This window comes from Vitis vinifera, chromosome 15 (genome assembly GCF_030704535.1).
Source record: "Vitis vinifera cultivar Pinot Noir 40024 chromosome 15, ASM3070453v1".
Classification (NCBI taxonomy): Eukaryota; Viridiplantae; Streptophyta; class Magnoliopsida; order Vitales; family Vitaceae; genus Vitis; species Vitis vinifera.
The window spans coordinates 13,780,489-13,805,318 of record NC_081819.1 but is presented as its reverse complement, the minus strand read 5'-3'; the positions used below and the strand labels follow the sequence as shown (position 1 = coordinate 13,805,318).

At 34.4% G+C, this 24,830-nt stretch overlaps 1 protein-coding gene across 6 annotated transcripts; it reads left to right on the top strand.

Annotated features, from left to right (window-relative positions):
- Window positions 1–14,922: 14,922 nt before the first annotated feature.
- Window positions 14,923–23,311, top strand: LOC100253120 (probable dolichyl pyrophosphate Glc1Man9GlcNAc2 alpha-1,3-glucosyltransferase). Of its 6 annotated transcripts, XR_009467860.1 has the most exons (8): window positions 14,944–15,926; window positions 17,125–17,331; window positions 18,306–18,543; window positions 19,304–19,576; window positions 21,704–21,800; window positions 22,712–22,879; window positions 22,979–23,077; window positions 23,219–23,311. XR_009467860.1 is itself a non-coding variant. In XM_059743169.1 (5 exons), the coding sequence occupies exons 1-5, from the start codon at window positions 15,180–15,182 to the stop codon at window positions 22,729–22,731; spliced, it is 1,485 nt and encodes a 494-aa protein (XP_059599152.1). In that variant the 5' UTR covers window positions 14,944–15,179; the 3' UTR covers window positions 22,732–23,311. The 6 variants fall into 6 exon arrangements, 2 of the variants coding, with proteins under 2 accessions (XP_002269114.1, XP_059599152.1); XR_009467861.1 differs by lacking the exon at window positions 21,704–21,800; XR_787750.2 differs by having other exon boundaries at window positions 22,979–23,311.
- Window positions 23,312–24,830: the final 1,519 nt, after the last annotated feature.

The window sequence follows — 24,830 nt, the reverse complement described above, 5'->3', positions numbered from 1 at the left end:
ATTTCCAATATTTTGATATTAAAACAAATAAAACAAAATAAATAAATAAACTAACTCTGATCTAAATTAATTTTTTCTCCAAGAAATCTAGCGTGTTCAGAACTAACTAACAAATATAATATATTAATTTAGGGTTAGAATCTTACCTAGAAAAATCTGAACTTCAAACTCTGAACCTCTAACCCTTGAGCCCTACGATCTTCAATTCTCTAATTCCAGTTGATAGGGTTTTCTGAATGAAGAAGGTAAGAGGAAAGTCTAATTTATACCTAGGATTTTTAAATTTTAAAAGGACTCTTTCACTCTTAATGAATTTAATTAATTAATTAATTACTTTATAAATTACTATTTTGCGGTTAGATTAAATTTTGGGATGTTATAATAAAATTTGAGTTTGAATTTTCTAACTCTATCTCATTATATTTGCTTCTATTGTGCTTTAATTTGTTGTGTTGAAAAAGTTTTTGAAAAACCCAATTCACTCCCCTCTTGGGTGTTTTTCTCATTTAAGATTATCCTTTATTTTCTCAATTGGTATCAGAGCTAGGCCTCTTGTTTAAGACTTAATAGTCTAAGAGGAAATGGTTATTCCATCAAGTTCATCTCAAACTGAAAGTTTTGCAAAAAATAGAACTCCAGTTTTTACGAGAACCGACTATCCCTATTGGAAAACTAAAATGACTTGGTATTTACAATCAACTGATTTAGACGTATGGGACGTCATTGAAGATAACCCAACTTTTCCTACAAAACTAGTTGATGAAGTCATGGTTCCAAAACCTAAGCAAGAATGGAATGAGCTTGATAGAAGAAATTTTCAATTAAATGCTAATGTCGTTTCACTTTGCAATGTGCTATGGATAGAAATGAATATAATAGAATATGTCAATGCAAATCGGCTAAAGAAATTTGGAGATTGCTTGAAATAACTCATGAAGGAACAAATCAAGTGAAAGAGTCAAAAATCAATTTACTTGTTCATAGCTATGAAATGTTTTTTATAAAAGAAAATGAGACTATTGTTGAGACGATCATTAGGTTCACCGACATTATCAATGGTCTTGAAGCATTGAGAAAGAGCTACAAGGAATCCGAAAAGGTGATGAAGATATTGAGGTCATTCTTATCAAAGTGGCATACAAAGGTCACCGCAATTCAAGAAGTAAAAGACTTGACCAAGCTACTTATGAAGGAGCTCATAGGGTCATTAATGACATATGAGATCAATTTGGCAAAGAAGCTACAAGAAGGCGAAGACAAAAAGAAGAAGAGCATAGCTCTCAAAATTACAACTAAGGAAGAAGAAGTTGAAGAAGAAAAACAAAGTGAAGAGAATGATGATCTAGTCCTTATTACAAGAAAGCTCATACATGAGAAGTGAAAGGCTTAGAAGTAGAAAGTTCACCTCTAGAAGAGACCTTTCTAAAAAGGAATCTTCATCTCATGGTGATAAGGAGAAATGGAAAGAAAAAAAAAAAATTGGTGTGTTTCAAATGCAAAAAACTGGGACACATTAAATATGATTGTCCCCTCTACAAAAGTGAAGCCAAGAGGAGAATGAAGAAGGCAATGATGGGCACTTGGAGTGAAAGTGAAAAATCCTTCGAAGAAGAAAAAGAGAAAGAAGTGGCAAACATGTGCTTCATGGCAATAGATGAACTTGATGAGGTAAACTCTAACTTTAGTGATGAAGATATGCATGATGTTTTTGAAAAATTATATAAGGATTTTGAAAAACTTAGTTTGAAAAATATTTCTCTTAAAAAGAAAATTCAACAACTTGAAAAGGAACTTGAAGAAGTAAAAGAAAAATTTTCAATTGTTGAAATTTCTAAAACTCGTCTTGAAAAAGAAAATTAGATTTTGAGAAAGAAAAATGAATGGTTGACCTCTTCTCTTTCAATATTTTCTTGTGGACAAAAATCTTTTGAAATGATTCTAGATAGCCAAAAATTTGTTTTTGACAAACAAGGGCTAGGATTCAAATTTTCAAAAAATCAAAAGTATTTTAAAAACTATTTTGTAAAAGAATCCTCAAGTGCAAGTCCTTCTAATACTTGCAACTTTTGTGGAAGAGGAGGGCACATTAGTAGTACATGTCCCTTAAGAAATGGTTCTCAAAAGAATTCAAATGCAAAAGCTAAAAAGGTTTGGATTGAAAAATCCAAGGTCACTAACCCTCAAGGACCCAAAAAGATATGGGTATCTAAATCAACTTGAGTTTTATTTTGTAGGATTCAAAGAAAGATAAGTGGTTCTTGGATAGTGGATGCTCAAGACACATGACTAGGGATGAATCCAACTTTGCTTTATTTACAAAGAAAAATGGAGGATATGTTTACATTTGGAGACAATGCAAAAGGAAGAATCATTGGTCAAGGAAACATTGGTAATGTCACATTCTCTCTTATTGAAAGTGTTTTATTAGTAGATGGTTTAAAACACAACCTTTTAAGTATTAGTCAACTTTGTGACAAAGGTTTTAAAGTGATTTTTGAAGCATCTCATTGCATCATCAAGAATATTCAAAATGATAAAATCATCTTCATGGGTCATAGATGTAATAATGGTTACACTATAAATATTTCAAAATATAATGGCCATGATAGATGCTTTTCAAGCATGCATGATCAAAGTTGGTTATGGCATAGGAGGTTGGGACATGCTAACATGGACCTCATTTCCCAACTCAACAAAGATGAACTTGTTAGAGGCCTTCCCAAAATAAATTTTCAAAAAGACAAAGTTTGTGAAGCTTGTCAAGTAGGAAAGCAAGTCAAAAACTCTTTCAAAAACAAAAACTTCATTTCCATATCTAGGCCACTTGAGCTGTTGCATATGGATTTATTTGGTCCCTCTAGGACACCAAGTCTTGGAGGAAAGTCTTATGCATATGTTATTGTGGATGACTTCTCTAAATACACATGAGTCTTGTTTTTAAGTCAAAATAATGAAACCTTTTATGAGTTTTCAAAGTTTTGCAATAAGGTTCAAAATAAAAAATGGTTTACAATTACTTATATAAGAAGTGATCATGGAAAAGAATTTGAAAATATTGATTTTAAAGAATATTGCAATGAGCATGGTATTAACCACAATTTTTTGACTCCTAAAACTCCTCAACAAAATGGGGTAGTTTAAAGGAAAAATAGAACTCTTCAAGAAATGGCTAGAACCATGCTAAATTAAAATAATTTACCAAAATATTTTTGGGCCGAAGCGGTTAACACTTCTTGTTATGTTTTAAATAGAATATTATTGAGGTTCATTCTTAAGAAAACTCTCTATGAGCTTTGGAAAAACAAGAAACCCAATATTAGCTATTTCAAAGTCTTTGGGTGCAAATGTTTTATATTAAACACCAAAGACAATCTTGGAAAATTTGATGCAAAATCGGATGTTGGAATTTTCATTGGTTACTCAACTTCAAGTAAAGCTTTTAGAGTTTTTAACAAAAGAACCATGGTTGTATAGGAGTCCATCCATGTTATTTTTTATGAATCTAACAATTCTCTCCAAGAAAGAAAGACAATCTTGGAAAATTTGATGCAAAATCGGATGTTGGAATTTTCATTGGTTACTCAACTTCAAGTAAAGCTTTTAGAGTTTTTAACAAAAGAACCATGGTTGTATAGGAGTCTATCCATGTTATTTTTTATGAATCTAACAATTCTCTCCAAGAAAGAAAGAGTTTTGATGATGATTTAGGTTTGGAGACCTCCATGGAAAAATTGCAAATTGAAGATAGAAGGCAACAAGAAGAAATTGGAGAGGATCCCAAGAAAGAAGAATCACCATTGGCACTACCCCATCCTCAACAAGTGCAAGGTGAATCAAGTCAAGATCTTCCTAAAGATTGAAAGTTTGTCATCAACCACCCACAAGATCAAATTATAGGTAATCCATATAGTGGGGTAAAAACTAGATCATCTCGTAGAAATATTTGCAATAATATTGCTTTTATCTCTCAAATTGAGCCTAAAAATATAAATGATACTTTAGTTGATGAAAATTGGATGCTTGCTATGCAAGAAGAGTTAAATCAATTTGAAAGAAGTGAAGTATGAGAATTAGTGCCAAGACCTTCAAATCAAAGTGTTATTGGAACTAGATGGGTCTTTAAAAATAAAATGGATGAAAATGACATAGTTATTAGAAATAAAGCAAGATTGGTAGCCCAAGGTTTTAATCAAGAAAAATGGATAGATTATGAAGAAACCTTTGCCCCCATAGCTAGGTTGGAAGCCACTAGGATGCTACTTGTCTTTACATGTTTTAAAAACTTTGTTTTATATCAAATGGATGTGAAAAGTTTTTTTTTTTTTAAATGACTTTATAAATGAAGAAGTATATGTTGAACAACCACCCAGTTTTCAAAGTTTTGACTTTCCTAACCATGTTTTTAAACTTAAAAAGGCATTTTATGGTTTGAAACAAACACCTAGAGCATGATATGAAAGATTGAGTAAATTTCTTTCGAAAAAAGGCTTTAAAATGGGAAAAATTGACACAACTCTTTTCATAAAGACCAAAGAAAATGAGATGCTCTTAGTTCAAATATATGTTCATGATATTATTTTTGGAGTTACTAATGTCTCTCTTTGTGAAGAATTTTCTAAGTGCATGCATAGTGAGTTTGAAATGAGCATGATGGGAGAACTCAACTTCTTCCTTGGACTTCAAATCAAGCAACTAAAGGAAGGAACCTTCATCAATCAAGCAAAGTATATAAGAGATCTTCTCAAAAGGTTCAACATGGAAGAATCCAAAACAATGAAGACACCAATGAGCTCATCCATCAAGCTTGATAAATATGAGAAAGGTAAATCCATTGACTCAACTATGTATAGAGGCATGATAGGTTCTTTGCTATATTTGACCGCTAGTAGACTTGACATTATGTATTGTGTATGCTTGTGTGCTAGATTTCAATCTTGTCCCAAAGAATCTCACTTAAGTGCCGTAAAACGAATTCTTAGATATTTGAAGGGGACAATGGACATAGGCTTATGGTATCCTAAGAGTGTTAATTTTGAATTAATTGGATTTTTTTATGCCGATTTTGCCAGTTGTAGGGTTGAAAGAAAAAGAACTAGTGACATTTGTCATTTCCTAAGACACTCACTTGTTTCATGGCATAGTAAGAAGCAAAATTCGGTAGCCTTGTCAACGGCGAAAGCCGAATACATAGCAGCTGGTTTATGTTGTGCACAAATTCTTTAGATAAAACAAACACTTAGTGATTTTGATTTATCTTTTGAGCATGTTCATATTAAATGTGATAATGCTAGTGCCATAAATATATCAAAAAATCTCATGCAACACTTTAGGACTAAACATATAGAGATTATACATCATTTTCTTAGAGACTATGCACAAAAGGGTGACATGACACTTGAATTTGTAAGCATAAAAGATCAACTTGCTGATATATTTACAAAACCTTTAAGTGAAGAATAATTTGTTGATATTAGAAGACAACTAGGGGTGATTTCTTTATGATCTAATGATTGCTTAATGAATTCTTGATGAATATACCTTTTGATTACATGAATTTCATGTTATATGCATCATATAGACATATACTTAGATAAATGGTCAAATTTTGACCAAAAATAAAAATTCCCTTGGCATTGAGCATAAAAAATTGGGGATTTCAACTGAAAATGGTAAAGGAAGGGGGCGGGGGGATCAGAAAATGAGAAAATACACAAAAGGTGAAAAGTCAAACCTGTTGACTTGTTGACCAGGCGGTCGACCGAACTAGGACCGGTCAATCGGTTCGTCGAGGCTGAGGATTTAAAGAGACTCTTGTGCTTCGTTTTCTCACCCATTTCCTCTGGTTCTTCAAGAATTCTGCCGATTCAGTTGCTAATGAGTGATTTTTGAGGACATTGTAGCAGATTGAGGGCTTTGGATTGATTTTTAGAGGCTAGGGTTTTGGATTTGGGTCAGTTTCTCCTTCTTCCGTGCGTCACAATCAGTTTCAGCACCATTCTCGTGCACCTAGGGTTTCGGTTGTGAGTGCTTCTCTTTCTACCTACCTCGTCTCCTTTGTCTCTGTCTTTCTCATGGCTCCTAGGAGAGAGTCAGCTGCCTCTAGGGCACAGGGCAAGCGCTCAGCTAAGCCGTCTTAGCCTGCTTAGACGAAGGCTCGCCGAAAGGCGAGGTTTGACACCGCCCTATTCAGTTCTGTGGAGGATTATCAGAGGTACAAACAAAAGTTTGCTTAGAGGAAAGTAGTTCTAGGGAGAAATATCAATTTCTCCCAACTCTAGCATTTCGGGTTTGAGGGTCTTTTTAGTCGGATGGGTTGGTTGCCCGTAGTGACGATTTCGGAGCCGATTTTTTTTTTTACTTTGGTGCGAGAGTTCTATTCGAGGGCGACATATGGCATTGGTGGCCCAATTATTTCTACCGTTAGAGGAGTCGAGATTCTGTTGGACCCGAAGAGCATCTATCGCATTTTAGATATTGCTCCAATTAGACTTAGGGTGTATGAGTCCAATATTTGGCCCACTATGCTAGGTTTCGAGCCTAAAGAGGCCATTTAGAGGATGTGCGGATTTGCAGACGCCTAGGGGATGGGCAAACCATTGGCCCATAGCTTGACTGTGATCGGTAGAGTACTACACCACATGATTTGCTCCATCTTGCTACCACGAGGCAGACACCGAGACGGGGTTTCCTATTTTGAGGCATTCCTCATGGACTCTATTCTGACGAGAAGACGGATTCACTTGGGGTATTTGATGATGATGCACATGATCTCAGGTTGCGAGAGCACGAGCCGCGTATTTCCCTATGGTCGCTTCCTCACTAGAGTGTTCAAGGATGTCGGGGTTGATTTGAGCAGAGAGACAGATTTTGAGACCTCCAACACTTATAATACATATGATGAGCAGTCTTTGGGGCGGAAGAAATTTGAGAAGGCCTTCGATGGTTCTTAGATTAAAATAGCAGAGAGACCATCAACACAGGCCTAGGGAGAGGGACATGTGCATCCTGGAGTAAAGGGGGAGGCTGAGATACAAGAGATAGAGGGTGGAGTAGACCCTCAGAGAGGCTTTCAGCAGAGAGAGCTCGAGCTTGACATTCCCCAACTCCAGTCAAAAGATGTTCAATTTGATGCCATATTTTCTAAGTCAATGATGTCTGAGACGACTTACACAGTGGGACCATTTTCTCAGCTATCATTCACTGAGCCTACTCACACAGAAATATCATCTCATCAGGCACCTCACGCTCCTAATCATGCACCTTGGATGGATCTATCTGCTCATATTAGCTTTCTCGACACTCGCATGGAGGAGTTTGCAGTAGTTAGTGATACTCGATTCTACTCCATGGATGATCGCATGGATTAGTATCAGACTGGCTTCACCTCTCAATTTGAGTATCTGCAACAGAGATTTGAGCGTATGGAGGATCGCATGGATCAGTAGCAGACTACGTTTGAGCATCTCCAGTAGAAGATTGAACGCATTGAGAGTCGCCGAGAGAGTCAGCATGAGGAGATGATGGCTTACCTACGCTCCGTGTTTCCACCTCCACCTCCTCAGCCTTGATTTCATAGAGACCCCCTTTGTTTCTTTTTTATGTTTCCAAAAGAGGGAGACATATTTATGATCTAGGAAACTTACATGCATATCATTGTCATATATTTTGTTTGGATCATATATATGATAAACTTATATGCTTTCATGTACTTTTGACTTATATATGATATATTATATGTTTCATGACTTACACTGTTTCTTATTGAAAATTCGCATGTCTTGATTATCTTTGTTTTAACTTCATAAATTTTTGATTGATTGATCCATGATTGGTTTGACGGGGAGATTCTTATTCTCCTAGATAACCAAGATTTTTCATCATAAAAAAGAGGGAGATTGTTAACCCAAGGGTTCTCCTAATTAGGTTTTGATGATAACAAACCATGGTTAAGTTACTAATTGGTTTGAATTGTAAAAAATCTCAGGTATTAATTTGGAAATTCATCAAATGACCTAATGGATACAAGATCAAGATATTTGGAAGACCTTTAATCATAGAAAACAAATGTAAAATGAATGCATGAGTGCACTTAGGTTTTACATATCATTTCATGCATCTTTGAAAACTCGGTTTATTCTTTAAAATTACAATTTCATTAAAACTTGAGTTTTATCAAATATACCTTAGACAAAACGTTACATAATTGACATATTTATTTACCTAAAGACCTTGTCTAAGTGTTAGAAAAGAAAAAAACAAAACAATATAGGTTTTCGGGACCAAAAGGCTAAATTGGTCGAGACACTGGCCAACCAACTCAACCGGCCAAGGTACCAGTCGACCGTTCGGTGGAGGTCCGGTCAAGGAGTGCTAAAAATACTCTCTCTCATCTAGTAGTATTCCATTCCCGGTTGAGGTATCCTTCTTTCCTATCGACCTCCTATCGAGGTTCGGTTGAAGCAACGGTAACTTGCGAAAGCATTAAATGCTCCAATGGCTAGTGAACTGGTCAACCCTCAGCTCGACTGGTTGAGGTTGCTTTTTGTTTTTCTTGGCTCCCGAGGTTAGAAACCTATAAATTGAGAGCTCCACTTCATTTATGATATAGAGAACACTTGCATCTAATTGTCTACCCACTTGTTCTTGCCTTAAAAGCTCTCATTTCTTTCTTGGTGCATTAAATCTTCACTTGCATATCTTTTAGTGCACCCTTGTGAGTCATCCTAGCTTTGATTTGTATTTGAGCCATTATTGAGCTAGGTTGAGAGAATACATTGAGTGTTAGAGCCTTCAAGTGAGTTGAATCTTGAAGAGATTATGTAAGAACCCATTGGAGCCAGAATCCAAGTGTAAAGAAGATTAGAAGCTTGGTTGAAGCTTCAAGTTAGTGGAACCCTCACTCGATTAGGAGCTTGAGAAGAGTGGACGTAGACAAGGAAGTGTCGAACCACTATAAAATCTGAGTTTGAATTCTCTAGCTCTATCTCATTATATTTGCTTCTATTGTGCTTAAATTTGTTGTGTTGAAATTTTTTTTGAAAAACCCAATTCACCTCCTCTTGGGTGTTTTTCTCATTTAAGATTAGCCTTTATTTTCTCAATAACTATGGCAACAAGAGTCACTTCACTTATGAGTGCATTAAGCCAAAATAGACTCAACCACCACCAATCATATAGCTATAGATTGAGAAGTATAGGTAGAGTTCCAACAAATTAGTTCTAGTATAAGATGGATCTATGTAGAAAACAACTCCAAAAATTGAGGTCAAGGGTATTGGAAAGTACAAATTGGAATTGTGTAGCTCCACATACCCTATTCCTACATAATGTTCTTTATGCTCCGGATATTTGACGCAACTTAGTCTCTATGTTAAGCCTTATTGGTTTAGGTTTTAATTTGAATTTTCATAGTTTAGTTATGGAGTTGTATTTGGGAACAACATGCTTTGGTTCTAGATTCATTTTAGATGGTTTTATGGATCTTGACATTGATAACTATGTGTTGTCTAAGTTATTATTCATTGATGACTACTTTTACAAATATATATGATAATTTAATTATATGGCATGGTAAACTTGGGTAAATTGGACATGAAAGAATGAAGAGACTAACTAGATAAAATATTCTAGGCCAATTCACTAATATCGGTATGTCAACTTGTAAATATTGTCTAGCTAGTAAAACAACAAGAAAACCATTTGAAAAAAGAATTAGAGCTAAAGCACCATTGCAAGTAATTCATTCTAACATTAGTGGTCATATAAGTATTAGTATAAGGTATGACACCTTATACTTCATCACATTTATAGATGAATTTACTCATTATGGTCATGTTTATCTAATTTTTCATTAGTTAAAAGCATTAAATTGCTTCAAACATTACCTTAATTTAGTTGAGAATCAGTTGGATAAAAAGATTAAAACATTAAGAGCAGACTAGGGTAGAGAACATCTATCAAGGCAATTTAAAGATTTATGTGATGAAAATGATATCAATAGACAATTGACTATTACAAGAACTCCATAACAAAACGGTGTTGCTAAGAGGAAGAAAAAAACATTGTTAGACATGGCTAGGTCAATAATGGCTTAAGAAAATCTTCTTATTTCATATTGGGGAGATGCATTGTTGACTACTACTTATGTAATTAATCGAGTACCCTCAAGGTCTATTGCATATACTCCATATGAGTTATGGAATAATCAAAAGTCTGTTCTTAGCAATTTGTGACCTTAGGACTTAATGGCTTATGTTCACAATCCTTCTCATAAATATGGAAATTAGGTCAAAGATAAAGAAAATGTACCTTTATAAGATACAGTGAACACTCTAAAGGGTATGTGTGCATAAGTGAGCATGAAGATGAAATAATAATTGAATTAGAATCATAAGATGCTACATTCTTAGAGGACGATTTGCCATGTGCAAGTGATATTGATAGGGATTTATATCTTTATGAAATAATAGATCCAAACATAAGATCCATATCTGAACAACAATTGATGTTTGAATCAAGTGAGAGTGAACTAGTACTGGTAGTAAGTAAACTAAGAGAGCCAATGTTGAAAAAAAGTTCTTGATAAATTATTCCACGATAATGTTTTGAAATTGAAGGGGAAATTCATATTGTAACTCAATATGATGATGTTAAACCTAAGTTGGTGCATGAGGCTTGTATTGTCTAACTAAGGATGAATGGAGAAAATAAATGGAGGAGAAGTTAGAGTCAATGTGAAAGAATCAAGTCTGGGACTTGGTTGATTTGCCTTTAGATTGAAAAGCCATTTGGAACAAATAAGTTCTTAAAATGAAAGGAAAAGCAAATGGATCCATTGTAAAGTATAAAACTCGACTAATGACTAAAGGCTATACCCAAAAAAAGGGTATAGATTATTTGAAAACCTACTCTCTAGTAGTTAGGTTTGCCTTGATTCACCTTATTCTAGCTATAATGGCCCATATGGATTCAAACCTACACTAAATGGATGTTAAGATAGCTTTCTTTAAAGGAAAATTGATTGAAAAAATCCATATGGAACAACCAATAGGTTTCGTTATCCAAGGTAAGAACACAAAATGTGTAGGCTAGATCGATTAATTTATGGCCTTAATCAATCATCTAAGCAATGGTACTTGAGATTTCATTGTGCAATGACTTGGTATGATTTCACAATGATTGATGTGGACCATTGTGTTTATATTAAGCAACATAAAGATAAATATGTGTTATTATCTTTATACATGGATGATATACTTATAGTTGGAAATGATTTGGAGTTTGTCCAAACCATTAAAAGATGGTTGTCATCTACTTTTGAGATGAATGATGTGGGAAAAACATCTTACATTTTTGGAATAAAAGATTCATAGAGATCGTTCCAACAAACTAGTAGTTATTTCACAAGAGCACTATATTAAGAATATCCTTGAACAATTTAATATGCAAAATTGAAATCCCATTGATACTCTATTTGCAAAAGGTGAAAGCCTAAGCAAAGAAATGGATCCAAAGACTCCAGAAAAAGAGAAAAATAATTAATGTTCCCTACTTTAGTGTTGTTGGGAGTCTAATGTATGCTACAATGTGCACAAGACTAGACATCTCCTATGTTGTTAGGACGATGAGTCACTATCAAGCAAATCCTAGAATGATGCATTGAAAAGTAGTAAAGAGAAATTTTAGGTATTTAAAAGGCATTATGGATCCCTTTTGTTATCAAGGCAAAGAAATGCACTTAGTGTCGATTGGGCAGGTGATCTAGATGAGCACAAATCAACATTCAGATTCTAACTCAATAATGATGTCATCTCATGGAAAAGTAAGAAACAAAGTTGTATAACTTTGCCAACCATGGAAGCTGAACTTATTACATGTTCAGTTGTAATATAAGAAGCATTGTGGTTGAGAATTTTTTTGTAAAGATTAAGAATAGTCATAGATGTTTTTTGAGCCAACGACAGTCTATAGTGACGATCAAGTTGCAATTGCTTATGTAAAGGATCTGAAATATCATGGAAAAACTAAGAGTATAAATACCAAGAATAACTCTAATAAGATATATTATTGCACACAAATAGGTGATCTTGAAATATTTACTTACACATGAAATGGTTGTTGATCCATTCATAGAATCCATTCCAACAAACATGTTTTTTTACACATGTAAAGTCATTAGGACTCCATAGGTTATGATTTATGTTGATAATATGTCCTGAAACATTATGATTAGATATAAGATGCTCTGTACATGATAAAATGAAATGGGTATTTGTTATTCATATCATTGAATATGAAATTAATACTTACACATATATACTCTCAAAAGTATGTCAACAAGCAGGGGTTGACTTTCTCACATGAGCAACCACCCTAATCAATGTGTTTATGAGTTGGGATGAGACATGATATACTAATGATAATAAATAAGTGAAAAGTATACAAAGATGACAAGTGTCACCTTAATTAAGTATCAAGATGAGGTCTATAATAAATGACATCTTGACCGAATATAATCGATCACAATTACATTTGTCTATTTGAATCGGACTTAAGTTTTAGCATAAAAGGTTTAAGGAGAACTATAGATGTGAAATTCGAACAAATTGCTGGTGTGAAGTTCTTAGTTGAGGTTCTTATGGTGGTAGTTTGATTTACACTCTCTAAGTAGAGAAACCGCTATAGCATACATTTCATACTACATGTGTTTGAACGTGACTAATAAGAAAAGTGAGTGATTAATCCTTGTATCCTCATTGTGTGAGATTCTTAAAGCTTATTACACTTATAATAACCCATTATAGTCCTCTTTATACTTTTGACTATGTTTAAGGGCGACAATTTAATGTTGTTACTTTAGTATGTTTTCGACAAAAATGAAACAATTTATCCTTATGGGACATATTGGGTAAATGATTAATTTGAATCTAAAAGGTATGAGCTCAAAAGAAAAACTTTTTGAGTTGCATTGACGCAGATGTGTTCATGGTTGACCGATTATATTATTTTTGTAACTGATATAATTGCGAATATATTTATAATGTTGGATAGTATACAACTTCAAGGGATTAAATGTATACATTAAAAATATAACTAAATAAGTTTAGGGTACAATGAGACATGATTATTATTGTTCACTCATAAATTTTGGGGTTGAACTACTATGTATCCTTAATAGAGTCACAAGCGTATAACTCCTAAATTGTAGGTGTGCTCACATAGTCACACAACCCATTTGCCTATATGAAGAAAGTGGAATAAAATGGACCTGGATGTTATTGATTAAGCTGTTTCAACCCATCTTATGCAAGTGGGAGATGTTGAAGTTGGATTTGAGTGTCCAAGTGGGTTGACCCAACTCAACAAAATAGAAAATGTGGGGAGCAGTTTTAGGAGTTTTAAAATTGCTACAATTAAAATAATAATAATAATTTTTTTCTTCTCTCATAGAGGAAACTTTCTCTCTCTTTGAAAAAAAAAACAGAGAAAGAATATGCTTTCTACTCTCTCTCTTTGAAAACCTGAAAACAAAAAGAACACAATTCTTTTTTCTAAAAAACAAAAGTCCTCTCTTTTGAAGGTTTTTTTTTCTTGTTTTCTCCGTATAAACGAAGGTCAAGACATATGTGTCATGAAAATAGAATGATTCTTGTTATTCACAACTTAAAGTAAAAAAAATAGTCAATAAAACAATCAATGGAGATTCTTAAGCATCTTAGAAAATAACTCAAAGCCCTATTTTCAGTCAATTTTCTTAGAGCCAAACATAATGTTAAATTTCTCCATTCCTAACAATGACCTCAATAATTCCATAGGGAATAGTATTTTCACTATAAAAAAAACTAAGTTGGTGTTTGTTTTTTGGCTGAATAGAAAAAGTCAAATATTTTGGCTTTTTCTATTCAGCTAAAAGTAACATGTTGACATCATCCAACATAGTTAAAATGAACTTGTTATCAATAAGTTCAATTTAATTATATTGGATAATGTTAACAGGTTACTTTTAGCTGAATAGAAAAGGCCAAAATATTTGGCTTTTTCTATTCAGCCAAAAAACAAACACCACCTAAGTCATTCACTCCTCAACCTTTTTGGGAAATAATTGAATCTTAATTTTTATGATAAAACTTTTACTCGAAAAAGAATTCCCTGAGAATTTTCCTTAAAATACTCTTATCATAATATGTTTGCCATTTTCTTAATAATTAGGAGTTGAGGAAGGCTTCATTTCTCAATTCCTCTTATTCATTCATCCCTAAGTTTTTTGTTTTCCCTAGCTTTAATAAAGTTAAACTTCAATTTCTTAATTGTTAAAATGGTTTATGCTCTAACTCAACTAGAAAGTGATAAGATCTGTGATAATCTTACACTTTTGAATATGTCTTTGATCTTCTTAGCTCAATTTGTTCATTTGTGTGTGATATGGAGTTGCAACTTTATGAGTTACCACATGCCTCCTAAGCAATGATTATTTTATCCTTAGTCAAAGATCCCTCACAAACATAAAAAAAAAAAAAAAGGATAAATAAATAAATAAAAACCCTCAAATAAAAATAAAAGAGAAATAGATAAAAATAAATAAATAAAAGAAAAATAAGAGGGAAAAATATGTCAAAATAGGGTCATGTATGCCAACGTGTGGGTAAATTCACAATTATTTTGGTCATTTAATAATAAAAATATTTTATTAAAATGATGAATCTAATTTTTTCCAAGGATTTTATTGAAAAGTAATTTATTTTAATATAAATATTATTTATTATTTTAAGTATTTATATGTAAGTTTTAAAAGATGATTATTTTTATTAGAAATAATAATAATGATATTTTTATCCAAATAAGATAAAAAAAAGGGTGAGGGATGAAATTTAAAAAATTGGATTTTTTAAAATCCTATTAATCAATTAATAATAATAATAACATAAGCAACAGGTCAAGGTGTAATTTATTCTCTTAGTATCGTCTTCCTCCTGCTCATTTTCATTGCAAATTCAGTGTCTCGGTAGAAGCCGTCTTTATATGAAATGGGCCAATGAGCAAACTCTGTTCGCCAAGCAAGCAAGTTTTCCAATCAAAACCCGTATGCAGGAAAGTCGCAGAATATTTTACCCAGTTATCGGCGAAATTTCGGTCATTTCATCCGAATCCTAGCAAACTTCCCACCGAAAACCGATAAATCCATGGAAGAAAAGCTTCAAAGACCCCACAAAAATCCTGGGGGTACCCTCCAATCCATGGCCTGGTACGCCCTTGTAGCCGCCTGCATCAAGCTCCTCTTGATCCCATCCTACCATTCCACTGATTTCGAAGTCCACCGCAACTGGCTTGCTCTCACCCACTCTCTCCCTCTCTCTCAATGGTACTCTGACGAGACCAGTCCCTGGACCCTTGATTACCCACCTTTCTTCGCTTACTTCGAGCGCTTCCTCTCCATCTTCGCCAATCTCATCGACCCCACAATCGTAAATCTCCGACAAGGCCTAAACTACAACTCCAATACGGTTATTTATTTCCAAAGGATGACTGTTATTGTATCTGATCTGTGTCTCTTCTTTGCATTGTATCGATTGACTGCAAAATTGGACTCAGGAAAGCGAAATCTGATCTGGGTTTTGGTTGCTTCGTCGCCGGGGCTTTTCATTGTGGACCACGTGCATTTTCAGTACAATGGGTTTTTGCTGGGGATCTTGTTGTTGTCCCTTTCGTTTCTGGAGGAAGGGAGGGATTTGATGGGCGGCTTCGTTTTTGCAGTTTTGTTGTGTTTTAAGCACTTGTTTGCTGTGGCCGCTCCTGTTTATTTTGTGTTTTTGTTGAGCCGTTTTTGCCGTGGCGGATTCCTTAAGGGTTTTGGGAGGGTTTTAGTGATGGGTGCTGTGGTTGCCTTGGTTTTTGCAGCGGCTTTTGGACCTTTCGTGTACTATGGGCAGGTAATGTAATCCTTATGGATGATGAAAACTGTTGCTTGTATGTGAATGATCTAGTAATGCTACTTGCATTGATTTCTTCTGATTGGTTTTTTCATAACCCTGTCTTGCTTTGGTTGATAGATTATGTAGGCTATCTGTGATTTGTTGTTTTTTCTTCTCTATATTTTTGTTGTCTACATATTATAACAGGTAATGTTGTAGTTTGTAGGTGTGATTATGTTTCTATAATGTGTTTCATAATTTGTATTGCTTGCAACCCCCTATCGTTCCCAATCTTATTTCTCTTGTAGGCATTATCTATTTGCTTTCTCTCGATAGTGTGAAAAAGCAAAGGCTACAAATTCTCTAACATGGTTGTAATTTGCATTCTTAATTATGTAATTGATCACTGTTAGGCCTTTACGACTCTGTATAATTTTGGGGATTCACAAATTACATCCATGTGGTATATACATTGACATGAATTAAAAGTTTTGGATCTTAACAAAGTTTGGAATGCCTATTATATGGACTTTGTCCGGAAAACAAGTTTTCAAAAATGACATTTTTAAAGAACCTATGTAATGGAACTGTTTAAAAGGGCAACTAGAATTCATAGTATTGAAGCCATTTAGATTTCCCTAGGCAAATGGATATACTTACTATCAGTTATTTAACATTGACTTGCAAAACTTTGATTCCTTTATCCCATTGTTTTAGCTGACCAAGTTGTAGCCTTGGTTATGCGTATGTTGATAAAAGATGGTATCTTGATGTAGGTTGTAGAACTTTGCCAACTAAAAACCGATGAAAAGCAAAATTGTAAAGTACACAATAATACTGAGAGTTGAAGTATTCCTACTTTTTGGGGATCAAACTCCCATAAAATGCCCTTAATGTACATTAATATGAATTAGGCTCGAAAGTTAGAACAGTAATGTCATAATTAAGATTAAGATAAGTAGGTTAGACGCTGAAATGAAGTATTCCATAGTTTTAAATATTTGACAATCTACAAGGACTAAAAGGAGAAAACGAAACATGTTGCAAATTAGAACTTGATCTTGGCATTTTTTTTTTGACTAGTTAACATGATCTTATTTCTCCAGATTGTCTTTATTCACCTATACTCATGCTTGCAAAACAATTATTAAAGCTGTCACCAATCATTTATATACTCACTGGATCTTGCATTAATTATTAAACTCTTACCTTGCAGATACAACAAGTTATACATCGCATGTTTCCATTCGGGAGGGGACTTTGCCATGCATACTGGGCTCCAAATTTTTGGGTCTTTTATATTATTTTAGATAAAGGGCTTGCTTTCTTGCTCAGGAATCTGGGATTCAACATCCAGGCACCAGCAGCTTCATTCACTGGGGGTCTAGTAGGGGATTCCTCACCTTTTGCTATACTACCATCGGTAACCTTTTTTTTTTTTTCTATCAGTGAAACCTGGTTAAGATGCATAATGAACCTAGTAACCTACATCCTCTACCCATTTAGAATGCCCTAAATCTAGCAAAGTACCTATTTATTGAATTGGTTGACTGTCATTTTGGTGGTTCTTATGCCAGCTAGGACCACATGTGGTGTGTCATCTATCCTAGCTTTAACTTGGACATTATGGTTCCAAATACTAGTAGTTCTAGATATGGCCACAACTTAGCCCAGTCCAACGCACACAACCTCTGTCTAACCCAAGGTGGTTGGCATGGGCAAGGTGTGAATGAGTTAAGGTTGGGTTAGAAAAATACCAACTTGAAGATATTAGGGTTGGCATTGGTTGAAGATGTAGGCAACCCTTCGAAACTCAAACTCATATATTATTATTTATTTATTATTTTTAATCGTATTATTTATTATTTTTATTTAAAATATGAAAAGGATAATGAAAGAGCTCTAACCTTTGCCATTTTTTAATTATATTAGACTAATAATATCATTTTTGTTTAATTATTAAAATATTTTTAAATGCTAAAAGTTGAGTTTAGAGTTGTCATTCATATTACATTAGTAACTAATGGTATATTTTATGGCCTTGAGGCATTTTTAACTTATAAAATCTTATTCTACAATATGGTTTATATTTTGTATCTTTGAAATAAGTATTTTATTTATTATGAGATTCCATTATAGGTCTTTTGTTTGATAAACCATGAAAATCCAAGTTATCTGTTGTATTGGCTCGGGTTGAGAATTTCCAACTCAACCTTAGGTTGGGCTTGGCATGGGTTGAATATAATGATAAGCAGATTTGGTGCATGTTAGCCTTTTAACCCACCCAAGTTGCAGCCCCAGTTTTGAAACAAAATTCTTGGTTCTTGAGTTGGGGAGATTGTACTTATGCCATAAATTATGTGTGAACTAAATCTTTTTATTTGAATTAATGGACAGATCACTCCCTTGACAACCTTTATTATGGTTGTGCTTGCCATATCTCCCGCTCTTATCAAGGCTTGCAGAAATCCTCGTCCAGAGATGATCACTAGATGGGTAGCATATGCTTACACATGCGGTTTTATATTTGGGTGGCATGTTCATGAGAAGGCTTCACTCCACTTTGTCATCCCCCTTGCCATTGTAGCAATGCAAAGTTTGGAGGATGCAAAGCATTACTTCTTGCTGTCAATAGGTATACTTCTGTCTCATACCTTTACAAATCTGATAAGGGCTTAATTTAGTTACTTTGGTTTCTGTTTAGCTGATTATTCTTCAAATGCATTCTGGAAACTTCAACCTTTGGTTGGTGACAGTATTATTTTCATTTTCCTTCATTCCTTCTCCTTTTTGTTTATTTACCTGTTCTTTTTTTCATTTATGCTTTTTTGCCTTTTGGATTAATTAATTTTTTTAAGCAATTACAACTTGAATTTCCTTATTTTAATTATTTAAGCAGGATAGGCATTACTTTTCACCACAAAGAGAAATGGAAAAATAGAATTGGCATCATAAGTCTGTCCTGCAAAATCCTTTGCTTTTTACCTTCAGTTCCTAGTTGAAGAAAAGCAAACCATTTGCCTAGGTGGTCAAAATTGAAATAAATTTTAGTTTTTTTTAAAAAAAAATAAATCTGTAAAGTAATTCCAATTTTATGCAGGAGAAACTTTTATTAAAGTTTTGAAATGATGAGAATTTCCAGATGGATTTCTGAAGGTTAAAGTTTAAAACCTTGGTGACAGTATCTATGTACACCTATGTTTCAGCATTTTATAACCCTTGGTTTGGGAAGATTTTCCATCCTATGTGTACCTGGTCCCTGTCCCAATTCCTTTATCAAAATGTGGAGACAAGAAAAGAACAAAAGAAAATAGTGTCATGGAGTTCTTATTCATTGGTTTGCTTACAGTCCAGTTTATAGATTAACATGGACCTGTTTTTTATTTTCTATGCAGTGTCTTCCTACTCTCTTTTTCCACTGCTATTTGAAGCCCAAGAATATCCTATAAAAGTTCTGTTGCTGCTTTTGCACTCTATTGTAATGTGGTTAGCTTTTTCTGCACATTCCACTAAAAATGGGGTGATAAATGCAACTGCACCTGCAAACAAAGGAAGTGATAAATTGGAAGTAAAAGGAAGTTCTAGAGCTGCCACCAAAAAAGGAGATTTTGTAATTGGATGGATTGGGAAGATTTATCTGTTGGGTCTTTTGGTTGTTGAAATATGGGGTCAGTTTCTACATCCTTACCTTCTTGGTAGCAGATTTCCCTTTGTACCCCTTATGTTGATCTCTGTATACTGTGCATTTGGAATCATGTACTCTTGGGTTTGGCAGCTAAAACGGATCATTAGGTCCTCATGATTTATGATGATTTGAATACTTTTTGGGTGGCTTGTTATAGTATGTCTTTGTGCATTTTTTTTCCCACTAAGTGTGTTGACAATTTTAATTTCTGCACTTTATGGACCCTTGCTAATACTATCATGGATGTCCCCTCCTTTAGGTGACTGCCAGAGTTTCTAAAAATAGTAGCCCATGAAGTGCAATGCCATCACTGGTGCTACATAGTTTTGTTGGTATAGTCAAAGAAAACCCACTAGGCCTTAACTTGGGAATGACACTTAAAAATGTGGTTGTGAACATGCAGTGAATATATTATCAGTCCTAAATCCTAATATCTTTCCTATTCACAATTGAGGCACTTGCAGAGTTTTAACAGTTCATCTGCTGTTTGGCCTACAAAAAAAATAGTTTATGAGCCTGTTTTGATGCATTTTTGTTGCCTGGTTTTTTGTTTCTAGCACTAAAAGATTAAAAAAGAAAAGAAGAAAAAAAAGGCATGTTTTGTTGTTACATTTTCATTTTTCATTTATTTAGCAACATTATTTGGAGATATGAGTGAATAGAGCAAGGCTGTTCTTTTGTATTTGGGAAAAGAAGTTATAACAATTCATTTGAGGGAGAAGAGATCAAGCAGAAGCAAAAAGAGATCAGAGAAGGATAGAGGAAGCAAATGGCAAGCTCACATGCTATGTTGATCTCCAACTAATTATGATCTGAGGTAATGTCTTTGTTTTGTTTTCTTCTGCATTCTTTTTTTTTTTTTTTTTGTAGATAAAAAACTCCCATATGTGTAAGCATTTTGGGAATTTCTTTTGGGATTTTATGTAATGATTTCAAAACAAGTTTGTTATCTCTGAATTTAAATCATGGTTTTGGTTTTTGGACAAGTGATTATTAAAAATAAAAAATAAGAATAAAATAAAATAAAAGAAAAGAAAATGGTTAGGGGATTTTTGACTTTGGAAGATGGGGAAACCTGTCAATCCATCAGGTCTCTGAGACTGTTCAATCCAGAGGGGTGTATAAAGGTTTCTATCTGGATCCCTATATTCTGTGAGGAATCTACAATTGTTGACTGCTTGCTTATTTTCAGACTATGGCATAGAATGTCTGGTTTGGTAGGGTATTCTTTAATTGGCCCTCTGCAGTATCATGGAGATTTCTTTTGAAGGCTTGGGACTTAGATGGAGGATAGAGAGGAAGAATGCTGCAGTTGGTCACCATTCCTGTTTAATGACAATGATACACAGAAAGAAATGTGAGAAATTTCCTGGACCAAAAAAATAAATTCAGGAGGCCTTCTGGGATGAATGCATGTTTTTAACTCTAGTACAAATGCATTCAAAGGTGTGCCTTGAGCAGTTCTATTCTTGATTGTCTTGCTGTTTGTGATTGTAGGAGTGATATTTAATTTACTGACACAGAGGAACTCTCCCTTCAGATTCTTTTGCTGGAATTAGATGGTTGTTTGTTAGGAATCTAAATCAAGTGGGGATTGTGGGTATTTTCATAAGCCATGTGTGAGACATTGTTCAGGACTTCTCTATGATATGCTGAGATCCCTGCTCTTCCTAAGGGATTGAAAGAGGGTTAGGCTTTGGGTTTGAGGCATTTTAAAATATCAGGGATTGGTGATTTGTTGGGTTAGTTACAGGGTGTGTGGCCCTTGGAGATGTACTCATTCCAAAAGGCAGATTTTTTATTATTTCATAGAGGTGAAACTGGATTTTCCCCACTCAAGATTTGGAATAAAAATATAGCAGTGCTTGAAGATTCTTGGAATTTCTAATTTTTATCTTGAAGGATTGTTGGTTTCCTTTTTTCTACTTAATTAGATCTTGAGCACACTCCCCAATCCATTGTGGCATTGAAAGGCCTGGCCTGATGATGTAGGCAGTCTCAAACAAAAATAGTCATCAGAAAAATAACATGCTGCATCATACTGACTGTTGTCTTGATATTCTTGTGCCACTATATATGTCGTTAACAATATATCTGCTATGCTCTGTAGATTACGAAGTGAGGGGAAGGCTGTGGCTGGCAGTGCCTCTTGTTGGTCTCTAGCTGAGGGTGATAAATGAAACCTAGACTATCATCATGGCATTTGTGTAAGTAATATATGCAAAAGAAAGGCTGTAAATTACTGTTAAGGTCCCATAAATCAGAAGCCCTGCATTCTATGTCATCACCTGTACTTTCTGTTCAGATTTTCTTTGGTGATTCCTCAGTTGGGGAACCATTTGTTATTCAAATTGACATGGTAGACTTGTGGGGAAGAGGTGTTCTAAATTGAGGATGTTTTCTTTGTGTTTTGTGGTGCATATGGAAGGAACATAATCGGAGGATTTTTGAGTGTCTTGAAAGTTCAGACAGAAGTCATAACAAAGGCCTTCCTAAAGGTTCTGTTTGATTGGTCCAGGGAGAGTTTGACTTAAGGAGTGTTGAACCTTTCTTTTTTGGAATTTCTTGATTTCTTAGGGAGGGGCCAGGATCTGGGAGGGCTTTCTTTTTCTTGTTGTTTTTCTTTTCTCAACTTTCAGATCTCTCTATACACTTCTTGTTGTAGCAGGGGTGTGCAGCACATCCCTCCTCCCCAATCATCTTAATAGAATTATTATTTTCCCATCAAAAGCAAAAATAAAAATAAAAATAAAAATAAAAATCCAAAATATATGTGCCTACTCTACAATTTACAAGCTAGAAACTTAAATTACCATCCCTTGTGTGGGCTACATGTGGCTGTTGGTTTTCAAACCAGAGTACTAGATTCAGTTGGGAAATTTCACATATCATCTTCAGCCAATGATAGAAAACCCCTCCAAACTTGGCTTAAGTTTTGTTTGGTGGTTTGGTGGTGCCAGTGAGATTTTGCTACCTATGGATGTTGCCATGGTTTCCAGTAGATTGTCACTGCTGTAAAATAAGGCTGGAGCTTACAAATAATTCACTTGGTAGATTGAATTAATCCATCCAGTAATCTTGGAACTTGTAATGATTTCATTATGTTCTTTACTTGCAGATGGAAGGCCATCTAGCTGAATACCTCCAAGTTACCTGATAAATCTGAATCCTGTTACTGATAGATCCAGAAGCTCCAAGGATGAATCATCATCTTCAATCTTTGGTTCACAGAATGGGTTCACCAGTTTTGGTACTGACAAAAGAGTCCCATGCAAAAGCAGTAAAGGTAAACATTCAGGATACTATGTTGAACACAGGTTTGAGAAATATTGAAACAATAGGCCATGGGAGATGCATTTATGAGACTAATGAATTAGTTGCACAGATGACCAACAGGAGATGAATGCTGATTCCGCTCGTTCTTCCTTGAAAGAAGGTCTCTAGTTTCAAGCCTCTGCAAATGCAAATTGTAGCTGGGATCCAGGTAATTGAAGTTGATAATTCAATGAGTATGCTTCTCTGTTTCTACTTTTCCTCATTCTCTAGGACAAGTCAGGTCCAGGTCCAGGATTTGGTTTTGATTTACTGTTGAATGTGTTATGTCAACTTTACTCTGACTGGGCAGTGAGCAAGAACAAGCCCAGTGATGATGAGCTAGAATGGAGCACCTCTTACCCAATTAAGGTTAGCTATTCCCAAATTCTTGGGCATTTTATCTTATTGCTGTCAAGGTCATAAAACCCCCATTTTAGACATCTGTTAAGAGCTTCTTAGTTGCAAACATACTTTGTCCTCATAATCAGGGCATCAAAATTGCCCAAGAGGAGTAGGAAAAACTCTCGAAACACTTTTGCAACCATTATAACCAACAAGAAAATCTCATCTTCTAGAGGGAGCTTGATCAGAGGAAGTGACACTACCAGCAACTCTCTTCTCTGGATAAATCATTATGTGTATGTTTGGTTTCCGGAAAATACTAAAGAAAGAAAAAGAAATGTTAAGAAAAATGATTTTCTTTTGTTCGATTGTGTTATGAAAAATACTAAAAAAAAATCAAATATAATTAAAACTAATTAGAAACTTATGTATTTTCAAATGATTTAATCTTTATATCGATGAGTTATAATAAGTCAAATGAGTTTGAAGTAAAATATAAAAATAATTTATTAATTTTAATTTTTTTTCCTTCATCTTTTTTTTTTCTTTCTATTTTCTTTTCCTTGTATTTTCCTTTAAATTTTCCGGTAACCAAACATAGCATATCCGATTATTGGCATCCATTGATGAATGATCAAAGATGCTCATATCACTATATCAGTGACCACCCTTGTCCCAAAAATTTGTCCTGAATTCATTGTCCTTTTCTCAAGTCTTCAACCATGAGACCCTTTAGATGATCAATGGGCTCTTCGATTCCAGTTCTACCTAACAGGATAGGCCAACCAAAAGACCAAAAGACCCTCCAAATCATCTGTGGGTCAGGAAATTTGAACCTGTCACCCTTCAGTTGGGGCCACCCCAAACTGCAGATTGGCCAAAACTTATAGAGTCAAAAAAAAACCTGTCAAACAGGGGCCACCGCCCTCCGAGTCAATTCAGTGTGAAATCAAAGACTTCCTGAGGACGTGTTCAAAGCTCTCAAGGCGTGTGAAATCAAAGACTTCCTAATGACCCGTCTAAAACTCACAGGGCACATCACTAATGGGAACCTAAAATGCACTTCCCGTGAAAATGACTTGAAAGACTTTTTTGGCTTTCTTTTTCATCCATATTTTGTAAATAATGCATGTTTATATAATTCTCCCTAAAAAATTTGAAGGATTAGAAATGGTTTTTTTTTTTAATTATTATTATTTTTGTACAAAGTTCAAATGTTTTGACAACGTTTTAAAAAACATAAAAATTTACGAGAAGTAATTTTTGAATTATCATTTCTCTGGTGTCTTTTTTTCCTTTGCCAAAAATGTTTTTTGATTTATGATCTCTTTTAAGAAAGTATTTATGATAAAAACAATATGTAAGAAGGCACGAGGGGTTGAAAACATCCTTAATAATAAATATTTTGTTTCCATGGATGTTGGTGGAATTTGAGAGCCTTGATCTTTCAAATGTCATGGGGTTATCAGAAAAGATTGCCCGTCAAACAAGGTAGCTCAAATACAAACAAGATGTTTTTTAGTTATATATATATATTTTTAATTTTCATTATTTATTAAAGTCGATGTGTAAGTCAAAAA